General features: G+C 36.1%; 1 protein-coding gene and 1 pseudogene across 1 annotated transcript in view; one reads left to right on the plus strand and one right to left on the minus strand.

Annotated features, from left to right (window-relative positions):
* The window catches only part of LOC133202896 (leucine-rich repeat serine/threonine-protein kinase 2-like), a 72,510-nt gene that overhangs the window by 40,408 nt on the left and 6,443 nt on the right, over window positions 1–25,659 (plus strand). The window contains exon 4 of the mRNA XM_061338761.1: window positions 9,581–9,669. Within this exon, the coding sequence (XP_061194745.1) occupies window positions 9,581–9,669 (89 nt within the window). The remainder of the gene's footprint in view (window positions 1–9,580; window positions 9,670–25,659) is intronic.
* LOC133202818 (uncharacterized) lies at window positions 21,226–23,013 on the minus strand (annotated as a pseudogene).

The raw sequence follows: 25,659 nt of genomic DNA on the forward strand, positions 1-25,659 counted from the left end.
TTAACGGTAACGTTTACACTATATAGAGAGAATGAACTTGTTTGTTACAATCCGGGATTGGGTCTAGTTCACGTTCATCCTGGTGAAGTCATTAAGTTTGTTAATACCATTAGGGCGGAATGACTTCAACCTGTGCATCCAGAACTTTTCCTTGACTTTTCTCTGAGCGTCTGTCCATCTTGGATTATGGTCAATAACCACTACTGTCATGTCTTCCCATTTGTGACCTTCAAGGTTGAAATGTTCCCCAACGGGTTCATTGAGTTTTTTGGTCCTAATGGTAGAACGGTAATCTGGTTCACATTGGACAATCCGTTACCTAACGTGGGCTTTAAAACGTGCTCTGACAGAAAATGTCTTCTCTGTAAGCACAGCTCTGACACAGACAGCTTTAATAGCCCCGTTACAGGCCGCAGCTACAAAATACTAGGGAATTTGTCCTGTCAAACAGACAACTGCATTTATCTCATCAGTTGCAAAGTTTGCTCCAAACAGTATGTTGGTGAAACAGGAGATCTCCGCTGGAGAGTCAATAATCACCGTTCTACCATTAGTATCTAGCATGTTAGGTGTTAGGTGTATACCCTGTACTCTTGTGAATAGCTGAACGATACGCCATAAGTACATACGGCAAGTGTTTGTCCCAGTCGGTTTGATGATCCGAGACATGGGCAGTTAACAATGTAGCTAAAGTTTTATTAAATCTCTCAACCATCCCGTCCGACTTGGGATGAAAGGCGGTTGTCCTTGTTTTCCGTATACCCAGTAGGCTACAAATATCTTTAAACATTCTGCTTTCATATTGCCTTCCATGATCGCTATGTATGACTTCTGGCACACAAAATCTGGTAATGAACTGCCCCACTAGTAATTCTGCTACTGTCTGGGCTTCCATGTTCTTCATTGGATATGCCTCGGTCCACTTTGTGAGGTAGTCTGCAATGACAAGTATATATTTGTTGCCTCTGTCGGTTTCTGGCAATGGTCCCATTATATCCGTTGCTATGCGCTCTAAGGGAGATCCTGTTCTGATCAACTTGCATGTAAGATTTTCCTGCTGAGCGATTCTTTCTCTTTCTGCACTGGGGACAATCTGTAACATAACTCCTTACGTCATTTTGCAATCCTGTCCAATAGAATCGGTCTCTTACTCTTTCTAGAGTCTTATGGACTCCAAGATGTCCTGAGGTTCTGGCATCATGACATAGCTCTAAAATCTCTCTCCTTTCTGACAAAGGAACAATGACTTGGTGATAAACCTTTCTATCAGTAGTCCATTTTCTACAAAGAACACCATCCTTAATTTCAAGGTTATTCCACTGTGACCAAAGGGATTTAATAACCTTACTTCTATGCTTTATATCAGAATAATCTGGCGTTTACTATGGCCTACCCAGGCTTTGACCTGTGATAAGTCCATGTCATTGTCCTGAAGACTATTCAAATCATTGGAAACAGAATCAATCATTGCAACAACTTCACACTCTACACTTGGTGTAGTAGGTACTCTTGAATCGTCCCTTTATCCCAATCTTCTGTAAATCCACACTGGCGGCAGGGAAACCGACTAAGACTGTCTGCGTTTCCATGCTTAGCATCAGGCCTGTGTTTAATTTCCATGTCATATGTATTAAGGAGTTCTATCCACCTAGCTACCTTGCCTTGGGGATCTTTGAAGTTTAGTAACCATTTTAGGGCACTATGATCTGTTCGAACAATCACCTTGTGTCCATACAAGTAGTGTCGAAAATGTTTAAAGGCAAAAACCACTGCTAAAAGTTCTTTGCGTGTGACACAGTACCGCTGCTCGGTCTTGGTTAGCGTTCTACTGGCATAAGCTATTACCCTCAGTTGTCCATCTATTTCTTGTGACAAAACAGCCCCTAATCCGTACTGACTGGCGTCCGTGTCTAGAACGAATGGTACTGAAAAGTCTGGGTGACATAATATGGGTGATGTAGTCAAGCAATGCTTCAATGTTTCAAATGCAGTTTGGCATTCAGTGGTCCACTTATACTCTCTTCCTTTCTCTGTCAACTTAAACAGAGGCTTGGCAATGGAAGAAAACCCTTTTATCAACCTTCTGTAGTAACTACATAACCCTTTAAAGGATCTTACTTCACTAGCATTCAGTGGAACTGGCCATTTGGATACGACAGAAATCTTCTGTGGGTCTGTCTGTACTCCCTTTCCCGACACCTTATATCCCAGGAATAAAACTTCTTTCTTGAATAAAGAGCAATTTTTTCCCTTTAGCTTCAAGCCTGCATCCTTCAATTTGACAAATACCTGTTCTAAATTATCGAGGGTTTCCTCAAATGTGTGCCCAAATACAATTATATCGTCGATGTAGACCAAGCATATCTTGTAATTGAAACCAGCTAGTACTGTTTCCATGAGCCTCCCAAAAGTTTCCGGACTGTTACAGAGGCCAAATGGCATAACAGTAAATTGATATAGTCCGTTGCGAGTGGCAAATGTTGTCTTTGGCTTGTCACTTTCTTCCATCTCGACTTGCCAATAGCTAGAGTGGAGATCAAGGGTGCAAAACCAAGTTGCTCCCCGCAAACGGTCTAGCGAGTCGTCAATCCTTGGTAAAGGATATGCATCTTTTACCGTTTTGCTGTTTAGGGACCTATAATCTACACAAAACCTTTTCGTTCCGTCCTTCTTTTCAACGAGCACGACACCTGCACCCCAAGGGCTAGATGAAGGCTCTACTATTCCCTTTTCTATCATGTTTTCTACCTCCTTGTCTACGAATTCAGCAGAATGGTGGGGCAATCTACGAGGAGGTTGTTTTGTAGGTTTTGCGTTCTCTGTGTTGATCTTATGTTTAGCAACAGAAGTTCGGCCAAAGTCATCTTCTGTTTTTGAAAACATGTGTTGGAACCTAATAAGAAGGTTCCCCACCTTCTCTGCTTGGAATGGATCCAACTCTTGTTTCGTTTCCAAGACAAATTCTTTCAAATGATCCGGAACAGCATTGGTATCCTCGACAGTGTCAAGATTACAGTTAGACTCTCTGTTTTCGATCACATTTGCAACAGGTGATGTTGTCCCCACAACAGTATTCTTGTACACAGTTTGAGGGTTACTGGACTAATTCATTAATCTTAACATCACCTCCTCTCTAGGATTTACAAGAGATCTTGCAACCAAAGCCTTGCCAGATTTCTAAACTTTTCACTGGCTTCAATTACTAAAGGTTCCGAGTATTTCGTATCGGCTGGAAGTAACAATTGACCTGAACAAATCATCTCACTTCTTGAGGGTATAGACACAGTTTCCTTTATACTTACACGGAAACATCCTATGTGCCCTTTTAATAACAGTTCATGCTCTGTGTCTCCAATATACATCTTAGTTGATGTCACATCTACCAAGCATTTGTTCTGCTTAAAGAAATCTAAACCAAGGATACATTCAGCACTTATGTCGGCAACCATAACCTCGAAACCAAATTCACATGTACCAAGACCTATGTGCAGGTTACATTTCCCCTTTACCTGTAGCAAACCTCCATCAGCTAGAATGATGCTTTGCGTAACTAGAATAAGTTCATTTCTATCTTCTTTGGCAATCTTTTTGAAAATTTTATTAGAAATCATTGTCAGAGTAGCTCCTTTGTCTACCAAAAAATTGCATGGTACCTTATTCACAATTGCATTTACAAAAAGACCGGCCTGTATATCAACCCTGGTCTGTGTGAGGGAACTTGTAGCTCCTTTAGTACCCTGGACCTGTTTATTTCTTTCTTTCAGATTGTTGTATGTATTCGCTTATTGCAGTTTTCTGTATTTGGGTCTTACCTTGGTCACCAGTCACCTTTTTCTTCGCAAAACAGTTCTTCGCTTGGTGTCCTCTTTTTCCACAGTTATGACACTTGTTTGGAAAACTACTTGCAGAGGGAACATTTTTCTGCGAGTCACTAGAATTCTTTTCTTTTAATTTGGCGTCAGTCAATGCCTCCATTTTACGTTCTATTTCTCTAAGAGCTGTTCTCAGTTCGTCTCTTAGTTCTTCAAATTCACCCCGGACTTTGCTTTCTGATTCTTTTGCCGTAGCTTTTTCCACTAATGCTCCCCTGAAAAATCCAGCTTCTTGTCTCCTTTGACGCTCAGCCCTACAAAATGCCTCAATTTCTACTGCAAGTCGTATGGCCTCATTAAGTGATTTGGGTCTCGATTGCTGAATTCTTAACCGCATGTCAAAATCAGTGAGAGCGTCCACAAACTGGTCTTTTGCTATCAGTCACCTCACATGGAGCTGTGGGGTATGCTAAATGAGTCAACCTTCGTATGCTCTCACCTAGCTCAGGCAAGGTTTCCTTTGGTTTTTGACGCTTCTCCCTTAACATTGCTCGGTACAGTTCTGTCTGGTTGGCTGGGGCAAACTTTGACTCCAGTGCCTCACATAGATCCTGATATGCACAAGCATTATTTGATCGCATATTACCCAATACCGTCTGGGCTTGTCCGCGTAAAGATGCGGCAAGGTACGTCCCTTCTGTCTCGCATTCCACATGTTTATGTTACTGCATGCTTCAAAATGCGCCCTATAGTCGATCCACGAACCAGTACCATCAAAAGTAGCTGGTTTCATAACAGTTTTCCCAAACTGTTGACTACTGATGCTTTGGCTTTGTGTTACCTCGGGTCCCCTAGTTTGGTGTACACTAGTCAGTTGGTTACTGTCTTTTGTGAAACTCCATGTAACACTTGTTGGTGTATTCGTAGTCCTGGTTTCTGGTAATAAAAAAGGGGTCTAAGTGTTGAAAATCTTTGGTAGTATTGATAATCTTTATCAAGAGACCCCTTGCTCCAAGTTTCTTTATGCAAGTCATAACTACCATCCTTGGGCGAGCACCTCGTTCCTCCTGATTAACGGGTTCATATTTTTGAGTTTCCCATTCTCTGTAGTTAGCCGCTGTAGTTTCCATGTTACGATTGTAGGTGTCAGTACTACTCGTGGTGTTAGAATGACGTAAATATTTTGCAGACAACTCATCTACTGTATCGTCTAGTTGTCTTTGCTTCATGTCCACCCCCGAGTCTTGAACGGTTTCAACCGCCGATAATGGAGTTTCCTTAGGTCTGTGAATGGACAGTGTAGATCTTAACGTCTCTAATGTTTCCCTAAGTTTTTGTCTCTTTTCATCTATCTCTTCGAGATCCGCTAAAATTTCCTTCTCAAATACCAGTATATTCATTTTAATAATAACTCAGGGAACCTCTGGTGAATTCACTAACGCTTCACACAGAACACAGTTCTGTACACTTCTCACACAGTCCTGAACACTGTATACAGGTACCCAGTACCCTAAATCATTAAACAGAACCCGGCACCTGATACACAGTAACCCAGTACACAGGACACAGTGCTCTTGAACAAAGTTCTTTTTTACTAAATAGGTACAGTGACACAGGTCCTAATTTGTACGCGGTACCTTCACGGTACTTGGTCTTTCACTTACAAGCCTACCACAAACAAGTTACAATTACAAAAAGAATAAGAATTTTCTACAGATATATGATTAATCTAATGAAAATCAAATTAAATTATATCCCTATCCCTTGACCGGCTACCACCAAAATGTAATGTGTAAACCTACTGGGTTCTACAAGGGACAAGGGTTCTTTAATATATATATTTTTTCCTCTTACTCTATCTGAGTTGTAATTGATTGGATCTATGTACAAATAATTTAAATTTGGTAGGCCGTGGTTCCAGAGCAAGGTAATCTGCACTGTGTTCCTGGAACAGCCAGAGTTCCTATTGTTCTGTGAAGTACCAGGTTCTTTCATCCTTATTCAGAATTACTTCGCCCCGGTACCTCACCACAATTCCTCTAGACTGCTCCCTTTCCACTAGTGTATAACTTCTAACCTTTGCTCTTTATTTGTTTATTTCTTAAAGAGTGGCTTTATTACCTCTCGTCTTCAGCTTTCTTCTGTGCGTTCAAGCCGACTGATTTTGTCTGAAGAGGCCTAGCATCTGCTAGCGTCTCCTTTTATACACTTGGCTTATTCTACCTACCAAAGGGGTGATCAGCCTATTGGAAGAGTCCATTTTCCAATATCCCCTCAGATTCAGTGACGATAGGCATAGCCAAATACACTACCCATTACAATTTATTAAAACGTTTTGACGTCATCGGCCGGAAACCAGTTTTTGATCCAAGTGACAGATACAACATACCAAAAACAAAAACAGTTTATTTTTGGTAATATTTGCATGTTTCCATTCATTTTCAGAAGTTCAATTACATCTCTAAATACCAATGTTAAGAAAACTTGTTCTAAAATTGACGTCATCTCGCCTACTATGACGTCATAATGTAAAACTGATTTAGTCAAGTCAGAATATCTGAGTGTTTCCTTAACACACCTGCGTTTACATGTACGTTGATCTTGTAGTCTCGTCCATAAGTAATTCCAAATAACATCATTCACTCGAAGAATGTTCTCTTACGTAAATGCTTATCAAATAAGTCATTTTCTCCGAATCCTTGAGTTTGCTGACTAACAACTTATTTACTAAGTCAGCCTACTTTGACATCATGTCCGCCCAAGTCTGAAGGTCCCGCCTCTTTTTGACTGACCAGCGGGTATTTTTCCATGCGCGGTCGATCGACTCCGATTCGCAGCTAATCTTGACCATTTTTGCCGCATTACCTGTTTTTCCAAAAGATTCTTAATCACTTTCTTTTGTCGATTCCACATAATGCGTCCAAAGATTGTTTTCATAGCCATCATAGCCGAATTTTGATCAACCCAGATTTTTCAGAACATGGATTCCGTAACAAATTCAGTGTTTTGAACACTATCTTGTTCCAAGCACTGACTGTCTTGTGTAGATACGCAATCTAGAGCTTTCTCGCTTGTCCTCAAAGAACCATGTACTGAATGTATGAATGTATGAATATCACTACTTAAAAAGGAAAGTTGTCAATAGAAAAAGCTGAAGTTATCCCGTTTTTCAGAAAATTTATTTTTTAGTTGATCTTTGTTGTCTGTAGTCAGTAGAACGTTCAAATATGAAGCAGACGTGCAAACATAAGAAGGACATAAAATTTCCGCATGTCTGAAATATATACAATCGTATAATGTCTATTCAATTTTATTTATAAACAGTTCTTTTCAAATATATAGAAGTAATAAAGATGAATCCCAGTAAAAATGTACATTCAAGTCCGTTAACATGGTCATCTGAGGATAGGATACACAATTGTAAGAGGAACATTTTTTGAAAAAAAATATCCACTTAAAACAGTGATACATTTTCAAATAAATATTGAAACATTTCAATACAGTGTATATTGAAGAAGATTAATGCTTTCAATTTATCATTAAAGACAGACCATTTTATTAAACCTTCTAGGTGAATATAAGGTTTATTTTTCCTACATTGAACAAAAAATAGATTGAAACCAATTCCGTAAAGTTATTTCACCTGCATCCGAATTCCACTGAAGTGAACATAATGTTCAGGCACAAAGAATCGGAGAAGGGGGAGGGATTGCCCCCCCCCTTTTTCTGAATGTAAATTTTAGCAATTTCTAGTTTGAAAATGTTCATTGAAAGTCTCGTAATAATCCTCTCATTTTTTACAGTATAGTTAAAAAAAAGTCTTTCCTGCTTGAGTAGACAAGGTAAACATAACATTAAGGTACATAAAATCAAGGTTGGTGTGGGGTTTCCTTCTCCTTCCATTTTCACGTACGTTAATTTTTTTTTATTTTTTCGCTTGAAAATGTTCATTGCAAGTCTGGTTGCCCCACCTCAAACCTTTTGATACAGAAAAGATAAAGAAAATCCCTCTTATGCATCAATAAACTTTTTTGAGGGTTTCATCAGAGGATTCTTAGGTAACTTGTCATTTTGCCTCTTATAATGTCCCATTTCCCCTTTTGATGCTATGCCTGACATCTACTTTTTCTACATTGCGCCAACATAGATATCAAATGCAAAATTAATACTTGTTATGCTTATGTTACGTGTAACTCCGATTCTCTCACTGTGTTTGGCTAGGACTTGAGCAAAAGTTAACAAGAAACTTGACTTGTCTGCTTAATCAGTTTGTGTCAATTCAACGGTTGAATAATTCAATAAACAAATTATTGCCCTTTTTTTTTTTTTACCAGTACGATGACTTTCCACCATCAAAAGACAATGCTTACCTCGCCCTTTGGACTCGATAAATCTTTTACTCCTCTAGATTCTGAATCATTGCATTGACCTTAAAAAAAGAAAAAAATGTATAATGTAATGAGATCAACACATCATCGATTTATTCCCAATTTAACTCAGGTGAGCATTTTGGCTAAGAGGTCTCTTGATTTATTTTTCTTTTGTCCCCTAAAAATTTCAACTTTAATCCTCTTTAATCCACAAGGGGTCGTCATTATTCTACGGGGTTCATTTTTCTTCACGTAGGATATGCAGATCTTTAGGTGATGACACTTTTTTCTACGGGCAAAAGGGTATTTTTTCGACGTCGAAGAATGACCCGGAGTCATTTTTCGCCGTTGAATAATGACCGGGAGTCATTATTCGATGGCGAAAAATGGCCCCCGGTCATTATTCTATGGGGGTCATTATTCGACTTTACACGCCTTTCTTTTAAAATCATGATATTTAGAATAACTAGTTATTCTAAATAATTTTAGACTTTATATGTATAACGATTATTACACAGTACCCCACCACCACCACCAGCCCCCACCCCACCCCCCACACCACACCACTACCAATTAACTTGAATAAAATCTGTCAATAACGATCGAGAGATGTGAAGTCCAAAAGGGCATATATGACTCGTATGTCCTTGCCGTAGTCAGTGGGAAAAAGGACATTAAATTTTCTGTCGCAGAAGGTGGATTAGGTTATTAATGTGATATTAATTTTTTTAGTTAAGACGAAAAATACTACGTTCTCTCTAAATAAACATCCTCATATAGTGTAGACTCGAATTTCTCAACAATCGTCTTTTTGACCGGATGGAGATACCATTGTGCTCTTAAAATTTGCAAACGTGTGGATTTGAAAAAAAAGCCTACCAGGTTACTCATTTTTGAAATATCTGCAATAACTATATGCAGCTAGTTTTAAATTATTGCTAGCTTTAAATGGCAACTGAAATATTTTATAATTATATGAAATCTTGATGTATAAAAATACATAAGCTAAATGGGGAAAAAATTAGAGTTGTAGGAAATCTTGAAATCTATGACTATTGCAATTATACCAAACTAATCTAAAACAAACGAATCTCTTGAAAATGGATACTTAATATCTGAGCAGAGATTTTTAAATGCATGTAGTATTGAATTGCAAAAAAAAAATTGAATACATGATCATAAACTAACAGAAAATATCGAGGTTTATTAAAATGTCGCACACCACCATTGAGCAATTAATTAGAAAGAGTCTTTAATGTGAACTAAAATCTGTCTCCCTCAATCTGTGTGTGTGTGTGGGGGGGTGGGGGGGTGGGGGGAGGGGGTGGAGGAGTTTGTGTGTGGGAGTGTGTGCGTGCGTAAACACACTCTTTTACTGAGTAATTCTTTTTTTCACAGATTATATTAGGTTTTGGCTTCAGAGCATACGGACATACTGCGGAGAAAACATGCCAGTAGTTCTTGTAGCAACACACAAAGACAAAAATGTAAGTAAGATTGAGTCACCTTATATATATATATATATATATATATATATATATATATATATATATATATATATATATATATATATATATTCTTTATGCTATTGTGCTATTATGCTTTTGTGAACAAAATAATTGCAATATTTGAAAACAAAATGTACTGGTACTTCAATATGATGAAATTTGATGATTAATTTCTTACCGTTTATATTCTTTCCGTTTCTTTCAAAAAACATTCTTAAGAAGAATGTTTTGCGTATTCATTTCTGTATATTTCAATAAAAGGTATATTTGTCCGTTTCTGTGATGTTTTTTTTTTTTTTTTTTTTTTTTTTTTTCATTTTAGTTAGTTTTCATCTGTTATTTGCTTAGCCAGTATTAATAACCTGGTTATTTGCTTAGCCAGTATTAATAATCTGGTTATTAACAGGACGATACGGAACGCCAGCACAAGCAGCGAGCTGCAAGAAACTCTAGGAAAAATCATTTTTTTAATACTCGAAGCCTTCAGTCTCTTTTCTACTAGAATGAATACTATTTTATAAGACAAAAGGAACTTATTTACATTGAAATTGAAGGAACAGGTATTATACATCGGAAGAAAGTGTATTCTTAAAATTACTTGGAATTAAATGAATGGTATACTTATCTTTACATAATGCGGTTGTACTTGACTTTGACTTAAATTTTCAAGGATTGTTGAATCAAAATTCGCAGACAATTTTGTAAAGAATAACAAAATTCAAGATGATTGGGATAATTGGAAAGAAGCCACAGAAAAAAATGATTAGAATGCAACACAGAGAGAGAGAGAGTGAGATACACACACATCAGAATTGTCGACAAATATGGATGGGACACGCTTAAAGAATATCTGGGTGGTAATTTTGTTGGCGGGTCCAAGGAAATGGTAAATTCTGAGAAGCAGAATCATGCAATCCAAAGTAGGAAATTTAAGACGTGTAGACACTAACCGGATTGTTGTTCTAATAAAATTGATTTATTCAGTTGGTTTCCATTTTATCTTATGTAAAGGTTCAGAAGAAATTCTGGTTTGAATCAAATTGATTTCATCGTCGATTTTTTGAGCCCATATCATAAATAAAGATGGAAATTAAAACAAAAAACAATGGATATAATTTACAGTATAGAAATCCTTCTAAATGTGTTTTTTTTTATCTTGCAAACAGGTCCACAAAGGAACGCTTTTAATGCAGAAAATGTTGTATTCAGTGCTTTTATTCAAGGATTAGACACTTATTTGAATTGCCTCATATGTAGGTATCTATGTTTTAATAATTTCCGTGTTATTACCTGTTTCTATTTGTACAATATTTGAACTATGTTTCACATGACTATGTGAGTGCCTGGTTCTTTGTACAAATTTGTTTTGCACCGCATCTCTCCATGTAGTATATACAGGTATACAGGTATGTGTGTAGTTTCAATATTTAACACAGTCAGTATGGTACATAAATTGTTTCTTTTCCTAGATTTCAAGATTTGTGGATTCTAAATAGAAAGATTTGGAAAGAATAAGGCAGAATAATGTAGAGTCAACGACGTTAAAGACATTGCAAAAGCGAGGAAATCGGACAGTATTAACAATATGATTTTATTTCTGAAATTGATATAGAAAACTGAGATGCTTTAGTTTCTGATTGACAATATCTATGTAGTTTTTGGAGATCAGGTCTTTCAACAATCTGTCGGAATTTCCATGGGTACCAATTACGCCCCATTATAAGCAGACAAATTTTTCTATTCATATGAAGCAGATATTTTAATAAATTCTATGGCTTTCAACTTGACATTTAGATATATGGACGACGTATTATCAATTAACAATACATGTATATGTCGACTCGATATATTCCAGTGAACATGAAGTAAAAGATACGACAGTGATGACACATCTGTTTCATATTTGGATATCTTACTAGAAAAAGTCGTTAATGGTAACTAACACCAAAACTTTATGATAAACGTGATGATTTCAACTTTTCTATTGTCAGTGCAACTTCCCTTACCTATGTAGCAATATACCCTTAACACCTGCACATGGGGTGTATATCTCTCAGTTGATTCGATACTCAAGAACATGCTCTACGTGCGAACAATTTCTTAAACGAGGTGAGTTATTGACAAACAAGAATATCAACAGCCTCGTTTAAAGTCATCATTTCGTAAGTTCTACGGTCGACACAATGACCTTGTCAGCAAATACAATTTATCATTAAGTCATATGCTGATTGACGTTTTTTATGCTTATTATTAGGCCATTATTTACACACTGAATTGTCGACGGATTTTTCCGTTATTTACCGATCATGACAAAGAGCACACGGCGGTTGTGACCGGTCGGCAGTGGATGTTCACTCCTCCATGGCACCTGGTCCCTTCTCTGATGTTTTTAGAGGTCTTTGTTTAAAGTCATCATTTCGTAAGTTCTATGGTCGACACAATGACCTTGTCAGCAAATACAATCTATCATTAAGTCATATGCTGATTGACGTTTTTTATGCTTATTATTAGGCCATTATTTAAACACTGAATTGTCGACGGATTTTTCCGTTATTTACCGATCATGACAAAGAGCACACGGCGGTTGTGACCGGTCGGCAGTGGATGTTCACTCCTCCATGGCACCTGGTCCCTTCTCTGATGTTTTTAGAGGTCTTTGTTTGCTCTGCTTTCGATTTGTATTGTTTCAATGAACTTCTGCGCGGGTATGTTAAGGCTGCACCCAGATACTCTACATGCCTATACAACATGACGTCATAGTAAGCTGTATGACGTGAACTTTAGAGATAATGATTTCTTCATATCTGTATTTGAAGTTCAATTTCAGGTTCAAGAAATAATTGAAATAATTCAAAAACATAATACAAACTAAATCTTGTCCTTTTGGGGGTGGTATAAATAGCTAAGTATTTATCGCAGGGGTTAAATACCAAATCCATGACGTCATAACTTTTGATCAAATATTAGCCGAGTGAAACTTGACGTGACGAGAATTCTTGTAAACAAATAATATGAAATGGGAGTTTTAAAGCATATACCGTGAATTTTATGTGTGATTCATAAGGAATTAAAGATAAAGAATCAGGTACGCTAATTTATTCTTATCATGTTTTCTTATAATGAACACAGGCAGTGTTTTAAAATCCCGATCAGCCTTTCCTCTGTCGTTCTATAACAACAAAAATACAAAAGTTCAACACTACGCCGCATACGTTGAAACATAATTTTTGTTTGTATCGAAAGCTTGAATTCTATAATACTTGGAAAATGCTGCTAGAATCGTATAGTTAACATGTATTGATGACAATTCCTTGATCGTATGTACAAAATGTAAATTTTTTGGTAAGGTTTCATGCGAAACTTTAGAATAAGTTTTTCTGTGTAGGAAGAGTAGGATTCTAGCAGCACTTTTCATGACCCAGTGATGTTTTTAAATAATTATTTTCACAAAAAGAAATGAATTATCCCCGGGGTAGTGTTGAACTTTTCACTTTTTCGTTAAGGCAATTTTTCTATTTATAGATGTCACGTGATGACGTCGTAGTGGAGTGCTTCTTTTAGCCTAGGACTCAATGGCTTCTATACAATGGATAATAATACTAAATGTTTTATCTATGGCTTTTCCGATTTATCAATGTTAAATTTTACGGAAAAATTCTAAATTCGCCGAAAAATGATCTGTGTACTGCCTTAACATACCTGCGTGAGCTTGATAACCGTTCGTCTCCATATACTGTATTCAAAACATTTTCAGTTCTGGAGACGTTAGTAGTGACGTGGAATATTTCCTTCCTGTACAGGAAAATGACATTTTCTGTATATTTGAACCCAATTTTTCAACATATCTTGGAAACATACTTTTCTTTTTTAATAAACTATGCAAAGAAAGCTTTAAATTTTAAGTTAAAACGCAAGAGAAAATTTTGTTCGAGCCAAATAGCCTGTTTAGTGCTATATTCGGTTGCTAGAAGTAAGAATTATCTTTGATAAGTTTGGCTTTTACAAGTTTTAAGATAAAATGAGCTTGTTAATATTACTTTTAAAAATATAAGATTGAGTTTGTCATCTTAAGAATATTTTTGAAGAAGGTAACGTCTTTTAAGAAATAGGACATGGCTCGCAAAATAGCTGTATTTAGGTGACAGATATTTCGGAACGTGATGAGTTCATACCATTATAAACAAAACTAAAGAAAGTACTTAATTAATTGATAATATCTGAGAGGCATAATATGATCGTTCTTTGATTAAGACATCACAAAAATGAGTCTGCATTCTTCCTCCAAACAGGAAGCAGTTGTTATGCAATATATAATTCACAGAATATTTTCAAATATATTCATTTCTTTATTCTCCATAAAGTATCATTTTTCGGAACTGTGCAATATTTCATTACCTTTCATTTTAAAGACTTTAAAACAAAACATCATGGATTTTTATGAACATTTAGCAAGAGATATTTAATGTATCTTGAACAAAATGAATACAAGTGGAATGTATATGCATACGGATAACATTTGAAATAAGTTAATTTAAGTAACATGATATTGAAGATTCTTTAAATGGTTTTAAATTAAAATGAAGCAAGTAAAGAAAACAAATTAATGTGAGTAGTCTTAGGCGCATGAATGGATGGGTCAAAATCTAGGACATTATGCAAATGAGGTCAACTGAGTGCACTGGGATCAACTGGGTGCACTGAAGTCAAATGAGTGCACTGAGGTCAATTTAATGCACTGAGGTCAACTGATTACACTAGGGTCAACTGAGTGCAGTCTGGATGGGTGGGTCAACTCCTCTGCCATCTTAAGGTTTTTTTTTCTTTTAAAGTCCCTGACTAAAGACTGATCCTATACTCTCTTAGGTTTGGTTTATATACCTTTTGATCAAAATCTATTTTTAGTCTCAACTATTTTAGTCTTAACTATTTTTAGTCTCATCTAATTTTAGTCTCAACTATTTTTAGTCTCATCTATTTTTTGTCTCAACTATTTTTAGTCTCAACTATTCTTAGTTTCAACTATTTTTAAATCTTTGTTACTATATTTATTTAGCACGAAATCTTTTTCTTAAAGCACCTTGGGCAGCAGTGCCTTGTGCAAAAAACTAAAGTCCTTCATACCCAGTCTTGGCAGCGATTCAAATTACAGCTACCTATGCATTATGACGTCATGTCATTCACAACAGTCTCTCTACATGTATTTTCTGAAAACCATTTAGTGTTTTAGCTAGACATTAGGTCAATGAGTACACACTTTGTAACAAAAAAAAAACATTAGAAGGATTTCAAATATTTGTAGATGATTCATAAAATAATAATTCGACACATCTCAAACACAAATCACCTTTTCTTCAAACCCTTCAGATCCTTTTTTCAAGTTTTGATCTTTGAAAAGGGGATGTGAGCATGCATGTAAAAGTATAAGTTTCTGGATTACTTCTTCTTGAGTTCATGAAACTGATTAAATAATCATGACTCTCTTCAAAATCCCTCTTTCAGCCAGTAAAAACCACTCCATTGCCACGATCATCCCTCATCACCCATCTGTATTCATGATAACTATTCATTCTCAACCTCAGGAAATTATCATATCTTACTCTTTTTTCAAAGTACACAAAAGTAAATTTTTCTGGATGATTTTTTCCAAATCCTGGATAGTTTCTTTTTTAGTTTTCATCCAAGTTCCCTTTTTATATCCTGGAATATGACAAGTCCTACGATACTCCATGTCTGATTTTTTAAATGGACTATTTCAGAATGAGAAAGGTTTGTTATTTACGTCATTATATACCTTTTTGTCAAATCTATTTTTAATCTATCTGGAAAAACCAAGTAAAAGGGTGGTGTGCAAAAAAAGACTTTTAGGTTTAAGCATACTATGTTTAGTTTTTTGTTACTATAATTAGATTTGATTCTTATAACACCTGCAGTGTGAAAAAAAACCCTTACCAACATCATCCAGTGTATAAATACACTCTTCCTTCGACTTTGAGTTCATTCTGTTTTCAAAAAACATTCACACAACAACACTTAAGAAAATGGAAAGAAAGAAACCAGAGAAAGAATTGGATCTTAGGAAATTAATTGCTTTGTACTTACAGAGAATACAGAAAGCTAATCGACATCAACAAGTACAGGCGTTTCATATAAAATATCCAGAAGGAAGTGGAGGACAGAAAAACAAACACCTGATGGCCAATAAGAAAAATTTTCTTAAAGGCAAACGATCCATTGTACAGAACAATAATCCCTGGGACAATATGTGTTTAGCTAGAGCTATTGTAGTCTCCCAGTTACACAGTGAAAAACCGGAAAATCCAGATCCCGAATGGGGAAAACGATTGCTACGTATGCGGAAAGGAGACTTTCAATCTTCAGACCAGAAGAACCAAGCTCTAGCCCTTGGAACAAGCCGTTTGTGATATTCATCAGTCTTGTGGACCTGAAGAATGGGGAAAATTACAACAAGTGTTATACCCTCAATATCGACTGAAAATATTTCAGTTCAAGTCCACGTCTTCTAAACTCATTATTGAGCGCATTTACAGAGGCTACGGAGAGGGATTTTTTTAAATGTTCTGTTTAAAGATCATCATTACCATCCCATTATATCCATGCCGGGTTTGACGGGGAACCAGTATTACTGTGTTGATTGCGATGTGGGGTATAATCATATTGAACACCATCGAACATGTACCAAGTGTCTTTATCGATGTCATTTTTGTTTAGCGGACACCCAATGTCCTCCAGACGGCAGTTACATTGAATGTTCTCAATGCCAAGGAATTTTTAAGAACAGGATTTGTTACGAAAATCATTTACAACCTTACAGTAAAAATACGACAACAACGATTTGCAGTTTAATGGGACGATGCGAGCAATGTAAGCAATGGGTGACTAAAAAATATCTTCTTCGTCATCCATGCCAAGGAGGACGACAGAAACAATGTAAGATCTGTAGGAAAATCGTAGAGAATGATCATCAGTGCTACGTTCAAGTGAAACCTCCCAAAAAGAAGATTGATTGATTGATTGATTGTATGTTGTTTAACGTCCCTCTCGAGAATTTTTCACTCATATGGAGACGCCACCATTTCACGGTGGATGGCTACAAATTTTGACCTATACTCGGCACTTAGGGCCAATGAGCAGTGAGGGATCTTTTCCTGCCAGCACCTACTGCGACACGGGACCTCGGTTTATACGGTCTCATCCGAAGGACCGGTCTCCACGTCCCACAGTGGGATTCGAACCCGCGACGTAAGGATCAACTCCTTACTCCGCGACTCTAGAGCAGACGCTCTAACCACTGCACCACGCGGGTGACCCCAAAAAGAAGAAGGGAATAGAGGAATTACCGTTTTATATTTATTTCGATTTCAAATGTATGCAGGAAAACGGTGTTTGATTTCCAGAAGGAATTTTTAGAGTATTGTATTTCCGATGTCGATATTTTACGACGTTTAATGTCGATCCCTTTCAGAAATCCATCACTTTTGCCAGTGCGACCAATTTAGCTTACCGTCGAGGATTCATGCCATTGCCATCATTCCCAACTTGGGATATCAACCTGCCCGTCGACATTCGGGCAAAGCCTGTCGATGGTTAACCTTGTTGAGTCAAAGGAGCGGATCTCACATCCAACATGCTAGAAACGGAGGAGAAGTCAAGATCGGATCTTATCATATAGACGGATACCAGGAAGATAATCACACCGTCTACGAATTTTACGGATGTTATTGCCCCACTTCCTATCCTAAGCTACAGACCGGAACTCATCCTCACCGGACTCAATATACGTACCAACAATTACACGAGAAAAAATTTTAAGAAAGAAATCGGACTTAGAGCAAATGGGGTACACTGTCACCTCCATCTGGGAGCACGAATTCGATCAACAAGTGCAAGGAGATGAGGTTTTACAGAATTATTTATCAGGCCTAAACATACCGTATCCTTTAAACCCCCGAGAGGCTTCGTACGGAGGTCGGACCAATGATACACGCTTATATTGAGAAGAGGGGGTTATGAGATACATAGATGTTTGTTCCCTCTATCCTTAAAACACAGACCTTTTCCAATAGGTCATCCTCAGATCATTACTGACCAATTCCGGGACGTCAGATCCTATTTTGGACTCATTCCCTGCCTCACAACCCCAAGGTCTGTTTCATCCCGTTTTACCTTATCGCACGGGAGGCAAATTATTATTGCCCTTATGCCGAACGTGTGCCCAACAACAGGACCCTAAATTCAAACATCGATGTCAATACAATGCCCAGGAACGCAGTCTCACAAGTACCTGGGTGACAACGGAATACGCAAGTTCCGAGTTATCCGCTCTCTAGTAAAGGAGGCGTATTTAATACCGTTGACTACGCATCGGTGGGTACAATCTCCAAAGACGCTTCGAGTAAAAATTGCCGAAAAAAGAGTAAACGACGACATTAGAAATATGCTATGACCTGATCTTAGGGCATTCCTGTTAGCCAGAGGCATCACTGTAACCGAATATAATGTCACCCAGCTTCGAGAACTTGCCATCAAAGCTTTTGAGATGAAGCTACCGGTATTATCTGAGAAGGACGATATCGTTGAGTCACTGAAGAAACGTTCAACAATTACCGTGAGAGACCGAGTGATAACTTTTCCATTTGTGTGTGACGTAAGTTTACAAAGTTGGGAATATAATTTACAGTGCATACCAGATATTGTTTGTGCAGATATCTTTGCTCATCTGTTGTCCAACGCTCATTGGTCATCCGACCGCCTGCAGGGGTACCAACAAGAGAGGGGATACCGCTTGTTTAAATGTAATTTCATCAGTGCCGTGCAGTGCCACCCACTATCTTAGGAACACATGTATATCCGTGCAAAATGTCTCCGAGAAACATCACAGAGTGAGAAGCCCTATTTCGTCTGATGCATGTAATGGCACCATTAAATCAGCTGGAAGAAAATGTGCAGTGTATGTATCATTTTTTTAATCATAATGATTGACACAATTCATAAGTACAACATGTATTTACGCTATGACAAGTACAATATATATTGCTGTTAAATAAAGTGTTATTTTGCAAATTTGAGGTTTGTTAAGTTGTACTTGTGAACCAGGGACATAATGTTAACTATATTTCTCTGAACAGTGTATCACTGTTAAATGATTGGAATACAGGACAATAATCAATCATTATATCAATTTCTGGTCCCAAAATAGTGTGATTTACAAGATATAAATAAAACAAGTATTTTCTCTATCATCTACATGTTTCAATTTAAAATAAGAAAATATACTTAATATTGCAATTATTTGTACAAGTAAATTTCTTGTCTGTATAGTACAGACTGTAATGAATAATTAACCAATTATGTAAAAGGCAGATTTTTATAACCAGATCCAATTATCAGAGGTTAAATTTATGTTATATACTGTCTTAGCGATAATGGAGGCTGTAAGCATGTGGTCGCACTTCTCTTCAGTCTGGTGGAATGGAGTGGCAGGCACTCAGACAGAAATACAGCTACATGCACAGATGTCCAGTGTTTGTGGGACAGGCCAAGACGAGAGTCTCAGCCCAAAAATCTTGATGATATCAGTAAATCAGCTGACACTATAAGTAGGGTATACCCATACCAACACTTTTTTCAGCCCATTGATGAGAATGCAATTACAAATGACAATTTTGAGATGGAAATTTTTGAATTGGTAAAGAATTGTGACACACAGATAATGGAAGTATTAGAAAATGATTTTACAAATAGTACTGATGATGAACCTCTATCTGTTCTACAGCTGGCTTCTTCATACAAAGTAAAAAACTGTAGCATACCATTTGTTAAATTTATGCAAGACAGTGTACAAAATGCAGATTGTAATAAGATCAACATATTAACTGAGGGTCAAAGTGAGAATGTTAACTGGTACAAGTATAGAGTAGGTAGAATTACTGCATCAATTGTTCATGATGTTGTCAAGTATAAAGGAGACAATAACAACAACAACTCTATTGTTAAAAGATTCTAACAGAGAACTTAGATGTTTCAAGTCCTGCGATTTTATATGGGAAAGAAAGAGAGTCATTAGCTCGAGAATCGTTTGACATTCAGTGTAAAACTAAGCACGAAAAACATACTTTAAAAGTCCCAGGTCTTTTAGTTAATCCTGAATGTCCATACATTGCTGCAAGCTCTGATGGTATTGTTACTTGCGATTGTTGTCAGAAAACATTAGTAGAAATCAAATAAGTAGAGGTTTTGCACTTTAGACAAAATTTGTAAGAAAAATCTCATTTTTTCTGATTTCAATAATGAAATGAGGCTTAAACACTCCTCACCATGATATTATCAAATTCAGTGTCAGTTACATGTAGCTATTGCCGATTTAATATATTGTGATTTTGTGATGTACTTAGAGGGTCAAGCAGCTTGTAAACATAAAATCTATATGGAAAGAATTAAGTTTAATGCTGAGTTTTGGGGAAATTGTTTAAAAAATATTAACTCATTTTATGACAAGTTTGTTGTCCCAAGACTATTGTCTCTATGAATGTGGGAAAGAAAGTGTATACTTGCTGAAAATTTTTCTGACACATGCAGCTACATGAGTATTTTAATTATTAATTGTCATTATCAATATTAGTCTCTGTACAATATTAGACAGTCAGTATATGAAATACATGTGCCTGTACATAGCATTAAAATCATGTACTGTTCAGTCAAAATATCATATGTAGTGTCTCCGATAATGTCAAACAAAAGGAATATATCTTTTTAAATCCTTTATTCATTCGTTGTTTTTAAAATTCTAAAGCTTTTCCTATATAATGTGCACATTTAATCAGTGCAACCTTTAAATTTTAGGACATTATATGATTATCTGCAGTACATGTACAGTGCAACTTGATTGTCAGTCAGCACTAGTCTGATTACCGGATATATTGCACAAGGTTATTTTCAAGATTTTCAAACTTACAGAGCATTTAAAGCATTTCAACATGTTTATATGTGACATAATTCAATTACAATTAAATCCTAAAAAGATTGCAGTTTATTCTATGCATTCTAAAAATAATTGACAGATAAATGCAATTTATATACATTTATATACATGTCAGATGTGTACTCAAAAATAGATTCAATTAACATTTATAATTTTCATAATGAATTTGATTTTAATTTTTTTTTTTTATTTTCTTTAAAAATTTACAAACAATATAACATATTGCATCATTGTAAAAAAAAATTGTACTGGTAAAAATAACAAATAAATACATGTAAAGTGCTGTCATTGATTTCAGTTTCTTACTAGTTTTGGCATTAGATTACATAAAAACACCAACCTTTACCATTTGATTAACAACTGGTTTCAAATGCCATGGTATAGCATTGCCTAAAAGTTTGAAAAGTTTTAAGCGTTGTATTGTTCGCTCAACATGTATGCGCAACATTGCGATCTTCCTAGTTTGCTTTATTTCATTCACATTTAATCTTTTTTTTTTCTTGCCCCATGTACATTTCCTTGTAAACGGAGGAATATTAAGAGTAGCTTTTCTTTTTTGTTAACAAATCTCTTACATTGAATCCCCTGTCAGCCATGACATCATCTCCTTCTTCAATTAAATTAAGAAAATTAGAATCCTCTGTAATATACCTGTCAGAGACATTACAACCATATACATTAGAAACAAAAGTAGAAGTACCTGATGGAGAATTTCCAAGCAAACATTTTTCAGTATTTCTTTACTTGTATGTACTGTAAGTATCACACTGAGCAGATGGGGATCTTGGTCTTTGAAAGAAAAACTCTGTACAATCAATAATCACTCTAGTTTTCAGATAGGTTTTGCAAATGATTTTGGCATATATTTTTCAACTTGCATTCTACTAGGCCATTTTATTAATTTTCCAAAACAAGTAGCTAGAAAAGTTATCCATGTGATAAAAATCTGTGAAACACGTGAATTTGCTATTCCAAATATATCAGATAAAATAAATCCAAGTAAACCTAATCTAAAACGAACGAGTGTAAGTTAAATTCATTGAACATCGTCAATTTATGTGAAGGCCCTGGTTTTTTTTTTAAATCCTTGCTGATAATTCTTTTCATCTACACTCTTGGGACCATTCCAATACTTCATGTTTGAACGTTTTTGAATAAATGATATTAAATAAATATTAATAATGTTATTGAAGGTATTCCAGTATACTGTCTCACTGAGGCATCCGATCTTGTGACCTTCTCCACAAATACCTCTCTAAAATTGAGTCTTTGTCATAAACACATCTCCATGTAGTTCATCTTTTCAAAGGAAATGTCTGTTTGACATCCTGTAGAAATAGGGATTGGCTCTTCTTTTCCAGTCTCACAGTAGGAATTGTCTCTCGGAGGCACCCATGATTCTGCATCCCTCAGCATTCCAAGACTGTCCTGTTTGTCTGTAACAGTTATTCAGTGTATTCTTTGTTTAGAAATAGCAAGTGTACAAATTATTTATCAATATATATGGAGAATTAAATGTATGTAATTGTATACTGTCCATAATTACTGGATATATACATGTAACAGAATTTGCTATATAACCTGTAGAACTTGCCTGAATCTGCACCTCACCGATGGGATATTGTCTTCTTCATAAAAGTTAGAGTTTCCTTGAACAAATCCCCGAGGAGCTTGCAATTTCTCCTTCCTGATGTTGTCTGATGAATTTGTTTCGTTCTGTTAAAAGATTCATATAAAGTTTTCCTTAAATGTTGTAAAAGTAAATACAGCAATCCATGCATTATATAATTATTTCAGGCTATTTCCCTAGCATATATAATTTTTTTTCTACAAATATAATAAATTTAAAGTATTATATATACTTATCATTATACATAATAGCATAAAGAAATTGTTAATACATCTTGATTTAGCGTTGCTTTTTAGACTTAAGTAAAAAGTTGCACTAAGTATCTGAAACGTGTTGTGTTTAATGTTGGCTAAGTAATAAAGATACAGAAACATGATATCCATGAAAAGAAATAATAATCAGTATGTTTATATATTCACCTAAATACACATGCTTTGTAGTTATTGTAAGGAAACAGTGTCGGTACAGTTTTCCCTTGGGCAAAATGAAGTGAATATATTCTTGTATATTTATTGGTTTTCCAGCTGCCCTCTCGTCGTATAAGACGCAACCATCTTAAATACTCTCACTTGTTGTTTCGTTTATCGGGAAGACAAACAAACGATACATCTTTCGTCCAACGATACTTATCAAACTGATTTAGTTTTCGTTTTGAAGCGGTGCATCTCGGCACACAACAACTAAAATAGGGCATGTCGATTTCCAGCAGACGACGATGTTTTTGTACCCACCGTTGTCAGTGACGCGCAACTTTTCGCCTCCAAACGCAGGAGTCGCGATTACTGGAAGTAACTCCTGATGAACTCGGAACTTGCGTGTTACACAAAGTCTTGGACAAGGGATATTCTTTAGAGCAGAACTAGATTTACGAAGTTTGGCATTTTTTTTTTAAATCAGTACAGATTTATTCAGACCTTACATCGATACCTTTTTAAAGATCAAACAAGAAGCTTCTGGATTTCCACCCGAGTGTCAGACGGAAGAACAGCAACTGGATTACATTCGTCAAGTCTTAGAAAAAGAAGGGATCCGAATGGACTGGTTAAGTATCGAAAAAAGCCCGTGCGAAGAACCATAGTCAAACTCTTTTTAAATTGTCTGTGAGGAAAATTCGCTCAACGTCTGCTATTACCAAAAACAGAATACTTGGATGAGGAAGAGAAATTACAAGAACTCTTACAAGATTCCACCAAAGAGATCAAAGGTATCGAACTCTTAGAAAATAAAGATCGTTCGGATTTAGACATGATGCTGGTCAATTATCTAGACAAACAAGAATTTGTAGAAGAGTGTCCTTTTGGAAATATGGTACTGGCCTGTTTTACTACTGCTTATGCTCGATTACATCTCTACGAGACTTTAGAACCTTTAGGAGATTGGGTTCTTTTTTCGATACGGATAGTATCGTTTACCAACATAAAGAAAGACAATATAATCCGACCCTTAGCAACAGTTTAGGAGAATGGACCGACGAATTAGACGGGGACCACATCATCAAATTCATGTCAGGAGGCCCTTAAAACTACGCTTACTTCACTGCCAAGGGAAAATCCGACATTAAAGTCAAAGGATTGACTCTAAACTATCGGGCTTCCAATATTGTATCACCAGAGACTTTAGAAAAAATGTTGAAGAAAGAAATAGACTAAGTAATAGTGTCCTGTCCGCATAAAATACACAGGACCCGCGATCATCAAGTCAAGACTATACCTTTAGAGAAAAAGTATAAAATTGTGTATGACAAGAGAGAGATCCTGAAAGATTATAACACTTTACCTTATGGTTATTAAAATGTATTTGTTTTATAATTGTCTTTTCAAAAAAAAAAAAACTGTATTTCATATGTGTTTTTGTTGTTGACTATATAAATAAAAGAAACCCCATTTCTCTCTTCATTTGTCATCATGCAACCTGTGGAGACACCTCTCCCCTCTTTTCAATTGAAACATGAATTTACCATGGTGGTAGCAGGACCTTCTAAATCAGGCAAAACAGAATTTGTCAAGAAATTAGTAGAAAATTTACACTGGATTACCCTCGTTCCAGAAAAAATTGTCTGGTGTTATCGGGAATGGCAACCTGCATACACTTCTTTAAGAGATCGGATGTCTTTCATTCGAAATATTCCCGAAGACGATGAGAAACTAGTGGCTAATTTAAATATGCCTCACTTACTCGTTTTTGACGACATGATGGGAGGAAAAGCCATTGAATCGATCGTGGATTGGTTTACCTGTAAAGCTCATCATCGGAATACGAGTTTGATTTACATCACTCAGAATTTATTTGATCGGGCAGCATCACATCGCACAATTAATTGAATGCTCATTATTTAGTATTGTTTAAAAATCCCAGAGACAAATCTCAGATCAGTGTCTTGAGTCGACAGTTAGCGTTACCTCATTTGATTTCAGCTTATCAAGAAGCCACCAATGTTCCTCATGGGTATCTCCTGGTCGACTTGAGTCCACAGACCCCAGACGAATACAGATTGAGAAGTCGATTGCTTGAATTGTTGACTGTACACATGCCACAAGAGTATAAATAAAAATGTACCACCCTCACCTTTGTCATTTATCATTCAACCGTCATCATGGCTCCATCTGCCAAGAGTAAATTAGTGAAAAACCTTACGACGTTAACAGCGGGAACGAGATCCCGCTAAGCGAACTCGTTTAATCGAATTACGGCGTAAAGCTTTATTGAATTGGTTTGCGATGAAAGCTCGAAATTTAATGAAAGTGGTATTAGGCCTACCAATTAATAAACAGTGCTCATCACATCCCCTTTTCAAAGATCAAAACCTTGAAAACAGGGTCTGGTGGGTTTGAAAAAAATGATTTGTGTTTGAGATGTGCCAAACTTTTATTATTTTTTTATGAATAAATAAATATTTGAAATCCTTCTAATGTTTTTTTTTTTTTTTTTTTTTTTTTTTTTTTTTTTTTGTTACAAAGTGTGTACTCATTCACCCAATGTCTAGCGTAAAGCACTATATGGTTTTCAGAAAATACATGTAGCGAGACTGGTGAATGACATGACGTCATAATTCATAGGTAGCTGTGATTTGAATTGCTGCCAAGACTGGATTGGAAGGTGGAAGGACTTTAGTTTTTTGCACAAGGCACTGCTGCCCTAAGTGTTTATAGAATAAGATCTCGTGCTAAATAAATATAGTAACAAAGAGCTAAAAATAGTTGAAACTAAGAATATTTGAGACTAAAAATAGATGAGACTAAAATAGCTGAGACTAAAATTAGATGAGACTAAAATAGTTAAGACTAAAAATAGTTGAGACTAAAAATAGATTTTGATCAAAAGGTATATAAACCAAACCTGA

Source organism: Saccostrea echinata, unplaced genomic scaffold, assembly GCF_033153115.1.
Source record: "Saccostrea echinata isolate AGI-Se365-2 ecotype Australia unplaced genomic scaffold, CSIRO_AGI_Sech_v1 ptg000047l, whole genome shotgun sequence".
Classification (NCBI taxonomy): Eukaryota; Metazoa; Mollusca; class Bivalvia; order Ostreida; family Ostreidae; genus Saccostrea; species Saccostrea echinata.